This window comes from Patagioenas fasciata, chromosome 28, assembly GCF_037038585.1.
Source record: "Patagioenas fasciata isolate bPatFas1 chromosome 28, bPatFas1.hap1, whole genome shotgun sequence".
Classification (NCBI taxonomy): Eukaryota; Metazoa; Chordata; class Aves; order Columbiformes; family Columbidae; genus Patagioenas; species Patagioenas fasciata.
In genome coordinates, this window is record NC_092547.1 from 5,410,113 (window position 1) to 5,420,147 (window position 10,035).

Consider the following 10,035-nt stretch of genomic DNA (forward strand, 5'->3'; position numbering starts at 1 on the left):
TAATGAAGACACCGTGGAGCTGTCACCAACCTGGGTGACACGGCAGGTGAGCCCGCTCGGGGAGGGGGACACGGGGGGTCCCCCCCGGGCAGAGCGTTTGGGGCCGTTCCAGCGGGATTCGGGTGGGGGGGAGCCCCGTCGGGGCTGCGGGAGCGCGGAGCGGCCACGCGGTGGCGACAACGACTCAGGCGGGGGTCCCCAACCGGGCCGGGGGGGGTCCCGCTTTCGGGGGTCCCTGTGCAGAGTGGGGGGTCCCGAACCGGGCCGGAGGGGGGGGCGCTTTCGGGGGGTCCCTGTGCAGAGCGGGGGGGTCCCGTGGCCGGGCCGGGGGGGGGTCCCGAACGGGGGCGGGGGGTCCCGCTTTCGGGGGTCCCTGTGCAGGGTGGGGGGTCCCGAACCGGGCTGGAGGGGGGGTCCCGCTTTCGGGGTTTCCTGTTCAGGGCGGGGGGTCCCGCTTTGGGGGGGGGTTCTCTGTGCAGGGCGGGGGGTCCCCAACCGGGGGCGGGGGTCCTGCTTTCGGGGGTCCCTGTGCAGGGCGGGGGGTGTCCCGAACCGGGGGGGGGGTCTCGAACCGAGGGGTGTTCCCACTTTCGGGGTTCCCTGTGCAGGGCGGGGGGTCCCGAACCGGGCCGGGGGGGGGATCCCGCTTTCGGGGGTCCCTGTGCAGGGTTGGGGGGTCCCGGGGCCGGGTGGGGGGGACACCGGGAGGATACCGGGGGGGACATTAGGAGGGGAACCGGGGGACACCGGGAGGACACTGGGGAGGGAACCGGGGGGGACACCGGGAGGGAACAATGGGGGGGAACCAGGGGGGGACAACGGGGGGAAACCGGGGGGCATAGGGGACACCGGGGGGACAAAGGGTTGGGGACGGTCCCGTGGGTTCATGGACACCCAGAGGGGACGGTGGGATGGGTGTCCCTGTGTCTGTCTGTCTGTCCCTGTGTCTGTCTGTCCCTGTGTCTGCCCCCCTTAGTGTCCATCTGTCCCCGTTAATGTCCCCGTGTCTGTCCCTGTGTTCCCGAGTCCGTCTGTCCCTGTTAGATTTTGTCTGGTTCTGTCCTATGTGTCCGTCCATGTCCCTCAGTCTGTTTCCGTCTGTCCCTCCCTGTCCATCCAACTGTCCCCATGGCACTCAGTCTGTCCCCTTCTGTCCCCTCGGCCCCGCTCCATGTCCATCTGTCCATCCCTCCGCATCCCCCTTTGTCCGTCCCCCCCGAGCTGCACCCGCGCGCCCCTCTCCCTCCATCCCCATCCGTCCGTCCCTGGTGTCCCCGTCCGTCTGTCCGCCCGGCGAGTCGCCCGTGAGTCTGTCCGTCCCTGGGTCCGTCCCTGGGTCCGTCCGTCAGTCCGTGGCTCTGTCCATGGGTTTGTCCGTCACCCAATAAACCGCCACCCCTCGCCCCCCAGTGCTCGCTCTGGTTTTGCCCCTTGGGGATGGGGGGGACGGCTCCTGCCCCCTTTTGCCCCAACCCCCCCCCCAAGTGCCCCCCCCCCCCCCCATAAAGACACCGACACCGGGCGTTACAAACCCCCCCAGCTTTATTCCTGGGGGGCTGCTTGGCCCCTCCTCACCAGGGCTGGGACAGAAGGTGCCCCCAAAGCCCTGAGATCTGTCCGATGGGGGGGGGGGGTGTCTGTCCGTCCGTCTGCCCCTCCCACAGCCGTGTCTGTGGGGCTGGGTGTCCGTCTGTCCAATGCGGGGGGGGTGTCTGTCCGTCCGTCTGCCCCTCCCACAGCCGTGTCTGTGGGGCTGGGTGTCCGTCCGTCCAATGCGGGGGGGGTGTCTGTCCGTCCGTCTGCCCCTCCCACAGCCGTGTCTGTGGGGCTGGGTGTCCGTCCGTCCAATGCGGGGGGGGTGTCTGTCCGTCCGTCTGCCCCTCCCACAGCCGTGTCTGTGGGGCTGGGTGTCCGTCCGTCCAATGCGGGGGGGGTGTCTGTCCGTCCGTCTGCCCCTCCCACAGCCGTGTCTGTGGGGCTGGGTGTCCGTCTGTCCAATGCGGGGGGGGTGTCTGTCCGTCCGTCTGCCCCTCCCACAGCCGTGTCTGTGGGGCTGGGTGTCCGTCTGTCCAATGCGGGGGGGGGTGTCTGTCCGTCCGTCTGCCCCTCCCACAGCCGTGTCTGTGGGGCTGGGTGTCCGTCCGTCCAATGCGGGGGGGGTGTCTGTCCATCCGTCTGCCCCTCCCACAGCCGTGTCTGTGGGGCTGGGTGTCCGTCTGTCCAATGCGGGGGGGGTGTCTGTCCGTCCGTCTGCCCCTCCCACAGCCGTGTCTGTGGGGCTGGGTGTCCGTCCGTCCAATGCGGGGGGGGGTGTCTGTCCGTCCGTCTGCCCCTCCCACAGCCGTGTCTGTGGGGCTGGGTGTCCGTCCGTCCAATGCGGTGGGGGGGGGGTGTCTGTCCGTCCGTCTGCCCCTCCCACAGCCGTGTCTGTGGGGCTGGGTGTCCGTCTGTCCAATGCGGGGGGGGGTGTCTGTCCGTCCGTCTGCCCCTCCCACAGCCGTGTCTGTGGGGCTGGGTGTCCGTCTGTCCAACACGGGGTGGGGGTGCATCCACCAGTGCGTCCAGAGCTGCGTCGGTCGGTGAGTCCGAGGGTCCGTCCGTGGCTCTGTCCGGGTGCCGGTGGGCGCGGGGGGTGCCGGGGGGGGCCGGGGGGTCTCACTTGCCCCCCGCCATGATGCGCAGGTACTGCAGCGCGTTGCGGGCGGCCTGCGAGCGGGCGCCGTCGCGGGAGGCGCCGGAGCCGTGGCACACGGTTGCCGGCTGCGTCGACAGCTCCACCAGGCACTGGTGCAGCCCGCTCAGGCTCAGCGCGTCTGCGGGGACAAGGGACACGAAATGTCACCCCCCCGGCTCCCAGAGCGGCTGTAACGCCCCCACTGTCCCCTGTTAAGCCCTTAGGGACAACCCCGGTGTGCCCCATCAACACCATAGGGACACCCCAAGGGTCCCAGTGTCTCCATTTAAGCCCTCAGGGACAACCCCAGGGTCCCAGTGTCCCCCATTAACTCCTCTGGGACACCCCAGGGTCCCCATATCCCCCCTTAACCCCTTAGGGACAAACCTGGTGTCCCCCATTAACCCCTTAGGAACACCCCAGGGTCCCCATGTCCCCCATTAACCCCTGAGGGACACCCCCAGGGTCCCAGTGTCCCCCATTAACCCCTCAGGGACACCCCCAGGGTCCCCATGTCCCCCCTTAACCCCTTAGGGACAAACCTGGTGTCCCCCATTAACCCCTTAGGAACACCCCAGGGTCCCCATGTCCCCCATTAACCCCTGAGGGACACCACAGTGTCCCCCATTAACCCCTTAGGAACACCCCAGGGTCCCCATGTCCCCCATTAACCCCTCAGGGACACCCCCAGTGTCCCCATGTCCCCCATTAACCCCTCAGGGACACCCCAGTGTCCCCCATTAACCCCTCAGGGACACCCCCAGGGTCCCCATGCCCCCCATTAACCCCTCAGGGACACCCCAGTGTCCCCCATTAACCCCTTAGGGACACCCCCAGGGTCCCAGTGTCCCCCATTGACCCCTGAGGGACACCCCCAGTGTCCCCATGCCCCCCATTAACCCCTCAGGGACACCCCAGTGTCCCCCATTAACCCCTCAGGGACACCCCCAGTGTCCCCATGCCCCCCATTAACCCCTCAGGGACACCCCAGTGTCCCCCATTAACCCCTCAGGGACACCCCCAGGGTCCCCATGCCCCCCATTAACCCCTCAGGGACACCCCAGTGTCCCCCATTAACCCCTCAGGGACACCCCCAGTGTCCCCATGCCCCCCATTAACCCCTCAGGGACACCCCAGTGTCCCCCATTAACCCCTCAGGGACACCCCAGTGTCCCCCACTGACCCCTGAGGGACTCCGCCGTGTCCCCGTTGGCCGCGGCTGTCTCACCGATGTCGAGGTAGCTGATGGCGAAGCTCTGCTCCTCCGAGAGCTCCTGCAGGAGGGCGCAGGCGCCCGCCCCCGCCGCGGGGGGGGCCAGGGGGCGGCTCCGCAGCTGCAGCAGCTTCTCCCCGGCCGAGTTGCGCAGGGAGTCCCAGGTACAGCCCGGGGGGGGGCGGCCGCGCAGCCCCTCCAGCCGCGGTCCGGCCTGCGGGGACAGGGGACGTGGGGACACCAAGGGACATGGGGCTCAGGGACCCGCCAGACCCCCACATGGGGACATGGGGGCTCAGGGACCCGCCGGCCCCCCACATGGGGACATGGGGGTTCAGGGACCCTCTGGACCCCCATATGGGGACATGGGACTCAGGGACCCTCTCGACCCCCACATGGGGACATGGGGCTCAGGGACCCGCCAGCCCCCCGCATGGGGACATGGGGGTTCAGGGACCCGCTGGACCCCCGCATGAGGACATGGGGGCTCAGGGACCCTCCGGACCCCAACATGGGGGCTCAGGGACCCTCCGGACCCCCGCATGGGGACATGGGGCGCAGGGACCCTCCGGACCCCCACATGGGGGCATGGGGCTCAGAGACCCTATGGACCCCCACATGGGGACATGGGGGCTCAGGGACCCTCCAGACCCCCACATGGGGACATGGGGGCTCAGGGACCCTCCAGACCCCTGCATGGGGACATGGGGGCTCAGGGACCCTCCAGACCCCCACATGGGGACATGGGGGCTCAGGGACCCTTCTGAGTTCCCTGCAGGGACACCCGAGGGACCTCGAGGTGGCCGTGTGTCCACTGTTAACCCCTTGGGGTGACCCCAGGGTGCTCGTGTCCCCTATTAACCCCTTGGGGACACCCCCAGGGTCTTTGTGTCCCCCACTGACCCCTTAGGGACACTCCCAGGGTCCTAGTGTCCCCTGTTAACCCCTTGGGGTGACCCCAGGGTACCCGTGTCCCCTATTCACCCCTCGGGGACACCCCCAGGGTCCTTGTGTCCCCCACTGACCCCTTAGGGACACCCCCAGAGTCCCCATGTCCCCACTGTTAACCCCTTGGGGTGACCCCAGGGTACCCGTGTCCCCCACTGACCCCTTAGGGACACCCCCAGGGTCCTAGTGTCCCCCATTAACTCCTCAGGGACACCCCCAGAGTCCCCATGTCCCCCCTGTTAACCCCTTGGGGTGACCCCAGGCTACCCGTGTCCCCTATTAACCCCTTGGGGACACCCCCGGGGTCCCCATGTCCCCCCTGTTAACCTCTTGGGGTGACCTTGGTGTGCCTGTGTCCCCTGTTAACCCCTTGGGGTGACCCCAGGGTGCCCTATTAACCCCTCGGGGACACCCCCAGTGTCCTTGTGTCCCCCGTTAGCCCCTTGGGGACCCCCTCGCTGTCCCCATGTCCCCCCCCCGGGGCCGTACCATGCAGAACTGCTCCTCGTCCCCCTCGGCCTCGCTGCCGTCCCTCGGCTCCATGGGGACGTTGTGGATCCGCACCAGCATCTTGGCGGCCGCGTCGCGCTTCGCCAGCTTCTTGGAGGTGCCGCTTCCTGCGGGGAGGGGACAAGGGACACCGGGGTGAGCCCGGAACCCTCCCCCACGTCCCTGTGTGTCCCCCGTGTCCCTTTTGTCCCCGCACCGATCTCCACGAAGCGCTCGACGCGACAGGTCATGGTGAATTCCTTGCGGTGCGCCGGCCCCGACTCCTGTGTCACCGTGTACTCGGGCAGGCGCCAGCCCTTCTGCACCACCAGCTCCTGGGGGGGGACACGAGGATTAGGGGGGGACAGGGACACGGGGACAGCCCCAAAATGGGGAGAACTGGCCCCAAAAAGGAGGCGCCGGCCCGGGAATGGGGAGGGACGGCCGCCAAAATGGGGACGCTGGGTGCAAAATGAGGAGAACGGTCACTAAAGTAGGGGGGAATGCAGCCAGAATGGGGGTGACACCAAAATGGGGATGTCACCAAAATGGGGATGAATGTCCCCAAAATGGGGATAACCATCCCAAAATAGGGATAACCATCCTAAAATGGGGATAACTGTCCCCAAACCAGAAAGAACTGTCCTTTAAATGGCGACATTGCCCCCCAAAATGGGGATGAATGTCACCAAAATAGGGATAACCATCCCAGAATGGGGATGAATGTCACCAAAATCGGGATAAATGTCACCAAAATGTGGATGACTGGCCCCCAAATGGGGATAACTGTCCCCAAACCAGAGATAGCTGGCCCCTAAATGGCGATAATTGTCCCCAAAATGGGGATAGATGTCACCAAAATGGGGATAAATGTCCCCAAACCAGAGAGAACTGTCCCCTAAATGGCGACAATTGCCCCCAAAATAGGGATAACTGTCCCCAAAATGGGGATAACTGTCCCCAAAATGGGGATAACCATCCCAAAATGGGGATAACTGTCCCCAAAATGGGGATAACCATCCCAAAATGGGGATAACCATCCCAAAATGGGGATAACTGCCCCCAAGCCAGAGAGAACTGTCCCCTAAATGGCGACTACTGTCCCCAAAATAGGGAAAATGTCCCCAGAAGGAGCACAAGTCCCCCCAGCTGGGGACACGCAGCCCCCAAATGTCCCTGCCCCCCACAAATGGGTCAGGTCACCCCCAAAGGGACCTGCCCCCCCACAATGGGGAGGTCGAGCCCCAAAACCACCCTGTCACCCCCAAACGGGGCCGGGGGGACACGCGTGTCCCCGGTTGTCCCAGCCCGCGGTGTCACCCACCTGCAGAGCCCCCACGGGGTTACACTCCGACTGCGGGGGGGACACAGGCGGCTTCATGTCCAGGGGGTTGCCCCTGGTTTGGGGGGGACAAAGGGACACGGTGTGAGGGGGGGGGCAACTCTGAGCACCCCCCAATACCAGAGCCCCCTGTGTTGGGGAGATAAAGAGGTAACATGGGGTGCTGGGGGTTTTTGGGGGGTGGGTGCCCCCCACGCTGTTACCTGGGTGAGGGGGGGGGTGCGGCGGGTGCTGGGGGGGCGGCGGGGGGGCCGGGCTCAGCCGGGGGCTCTGGGGGGAAAGGAGAGCTTGGGGAGAAAAGGGGAGACGTTAACACCCTGGATGGGCCCCCCAACCCCCCCCCAGCCCCCCAGATCCTGCCAGACCCCCCCGGCACCCTCAGCCCCCCACATCCTGCCAGGCCCCCCCCCCAGCCCTCCAGATCCTGCCAGACCCCCCCGGCACCCCCAGCCCCCCAAATCCTACCAGACCCCCCCCAGTACCCCCAGCCCCCCAAATCCTGCCAGAACCCCCCCAACCCACCCCCAGCACCCCAAATCCTGTCAGACCCCCCCCCAGCACCCCCAGTTTCTTCAGGACCCCCTGGTATTCACATCACCCCCCCCCCCAGGCACCCCCACTTCTCTTGGCTCCCCTAAGACACCCCTAAACCCCCCAAGCACCCCCAGACCTACCTGGGACCCCCCCCCAGACACCCCCAAACCCAGCTGGCCTCCCCAACCCCCCAAAATCCCTTGGGGTGCCCCTTGGCACCCCCAAACCCCCCCCAAACCCACAGGGGTACCCAGCACCCCAGGGGTACCCCCAACCACCTGTGCGCCCCAAAGTCCCCCCAGCCTCCCCAAACCCCACCCTGACCCCCCCAGCACCCCTGGGGGTCCCCGTGCCCCCCAACCTGGGCTCCTCGGGGCTGGGGGGGTCCAGCATGTCCCCCCCTTTCAGCAGCTTCAGCGCCACCTCCGCCGCTTTGTGCTTCGCAGCCTTCTTGCTGGGGCCCTGCCCTGGGGGGGACACAGGGGCTGAGCCAAAACGGGGCTAAGCACCCCCAAAATAGGGATAACTGTCCCCAAATGGGGATATATGGGGCACAACTTGGCAGGTTTAGGGGCACAACCCGGCAGATTTTTGGGGACAACCCGGCAGGTTTTGGGGACAACCTTGAAGATTTCTGGGGACAATCCACCAGGTTTTGGGGACAACCTGGCAGGTTTAGGGGCACAACCTGGCAGGTTTTGGGGATAACTTGACAGTTTTTGGGGACAACCCAGCAGATTTTTGGGCACAACCCAGCAGATTTTGGGGATAACTTCACACTTTTTCGGGACAACCTGGCAGGTTTTGGGGACACCCGTGAGGTTTCTGGGAACAACCTGGCAGGTTTTTGGGGCACATCTTGACACTTTTTTGGGGACAACCTGGTAGGTTTTGGGCACAACCCGGCAGATTTTGGGGACAACCCGGCAGGTTTTGCGGACAACCCAGCAGATTTTTGGGGACAATCCGGCAGGTTTTGGACACAACCTGGCAGGTTTAGGGGCACAACCTGACAGGTTTTGGGGCACAACTTGGCAGGTTTTGGGGCACAACCTGACAGGTTTTGGGGCACAACCTGGCAGGTTTAGGGGCACAACCTGACAGGTTTTGGGGCACAACTTGGCAGGTTTTGGGGCACAACCTGGCAGGTTTTGGGGCACAACTTGGCAGGTTTTTGGGGCCACCCCTGAGGTTTCGGGGACCCACCGGTGCAGCTGATGTCCCCGACGGTGACGCGGAAGGTGAAGTTGGGCTGGTGCGCCTGTCCCTCGGCCTTGAGGAGGTCGTAGCCGGGGGTCTTGCCTACGCGCGTCCCATACTCCTGCAGCAGGCTGATGGGCGTCTTCCCGGGGCTGGCCGCCAGCATCTGCGCCAGGCTGGGGACAGGGCTGTCACCACCCCCCCGCGCACGGGGGACACTTGTGGGGGGGGTATGGGCAGGGGGAGTGGCCCTGGGGGCATGGGGATGGGGATGGGGGTGGCACTGAGATGGGACATGGGGACATGGGGGCATGGGGATGGGGGTGCCACTGAGATGGGACATGGGGACATGGGGGCATGGGGATGGGGGTAGGGGTGCCACTGAGATGGGACATGGGGCTATGGGGAAGGGGGTGGCACTGAGATGGGACATGGGGGCGTGGGGATAGGGGTGGCACTGAGATAGGACATGGGGATATGGGGCTATGGGGATGGGGGTAGCACTGAGATGGGACATGGGGACATGGGGCTATGGGGATGGGGGTGGCACTGAGATGGGACATGGGGACATGGGGATATGGGGAAGGGGGTGGCACTGAGATGGGACATGGGGGCATGGGGACAGGGGTGGCACGGAGATGTAGCATGGGGCATGGGGACACAGGTGGCACTGAGATGTAGTGTGGGGATGTGGGGATAGGGGGACATGGGGACATGGGGACAGGGTGGCACTGAGATGTAGCATGGGCGCATGGGGACATGGGAACAGGGGTAGCACTGAGAGGTAGTGTGGGGATGTGGGGACATGGGGACATGGGGACAGGGTGGCACTGAGATGTAGCATGGGCGCATGGGGACATGAGGACAGGGGTGGCATGAGATGAGACATGGCAACATGGGGACAGGGAATGCCATGAGATGTAGTGTGGGGACATGGGGACAGGGTGGCACTGAGATGTAGCATGGGGACATGGGGACAGGGTGGCACTGAGATGTAGCATAGGGACATAGGGACATGGGGACAGGGGTGGCATCACCTCAGAGCATTGGGATATGGGGACAGGAGCGAAGCCACCACACGTATAAGGGACATGGGGACACTGAGATGTGGTGCGGGGACACGGGGACAGGGGAACACGGGGACGTGGGGACAGGGGAACAGGGGTGACCCCACCTCCGAGCATGGGGACGGGGTGGAGCCATCACATGCATGGGGACACGGGGACCCCGGTCCAGGCCCGTGCGCCCCCGCCCCTCACGCAGCCCCGGGCGCAGTGCAGGCCGCAGCCTCCCCCCGCCCCCCCGCAGCGCCACAACCGCGGGGCGGGCGGGCGGATCCCGGTTGTGGTGTGTGTGTGGGGGGGGGGTTACCCGGTCCGGGGAGGGGGGTCCGGTACCTGGGGAAGCCGCCGCTCCGCCTGGCCCCGCCGCCCGCCCCCTCCTCGCTCATCCCCGCCGCGCTCCGGCCCGCCGCCGCGCCGCCCGCGCCGCCAGGGGGCGCACGGCCCCGCTCCGCCGCGCCGCGGGGCACGGCGGGAAAGCGGGCGCCGCGGGGGGTTGTGGGAAGTGTAGTTCGGAGTGGGGGGGGTGGCGGGAGAGCGGCGCGGGGAGAACTACGGGTCCCACAAGCCCCCG

The 10,035-nt window shown here is 66.3% G+C and overlaps 1 protein-coding gene across 4 annotated transcripts; it reads right to left on the reverse strand.

Moving 5' to 3' along the window:
* Window positions 1–1,524: 1,524 nt before the first annotated feature.
* Window positions 1,525–9,943, reverse strand: TARBP2 (TARBP2 subunit of RISC loading complex). 4 transcript variants are annotated; one of them, XM_071799906.1, is made up of 9 exons: window positions 9,798–9,943; window positions 8,407–8,576; window positions 7,562–7,667; window positions 6,870–6,953; window positions 6,649–6,721; window positions 5,542–5,659; window positions 5,325–5,452; window positions 3,903–4,101; window positions 1,525–2,813 (listed from the first exon to the last, which is right to left on the reverse strand). In XM_071799906.1, the coding sequence occupies exons 1-9, from the start codon at window positions 9,848–9,850 to the stop codon at window positions 2,656–2,658; spliced, it is 1,089 nt and encodes a 362-aa protein (XP_071656007.1). In that variant the 5' UTR covers window positions 9,851–9,943; the 3' UTR covers window positions 1,525–2,655. The 4 variants fall into 4 exon arrangements, with proteins under 4 accessions (XP_071656007.1, XP_071656005.1, XP_071656004.1 ...); XM_071799904.1 differs by having other exon boundaries at window positions 3,858–4,101; XM_071799903.1 differs by having other exon boundaries at window positions 3,858–4,101; window positions 8,407–8,588; window positions 9,798–9,926.
* Window positions 9,944–10,035: the final 92 nt, after the last annotated feature.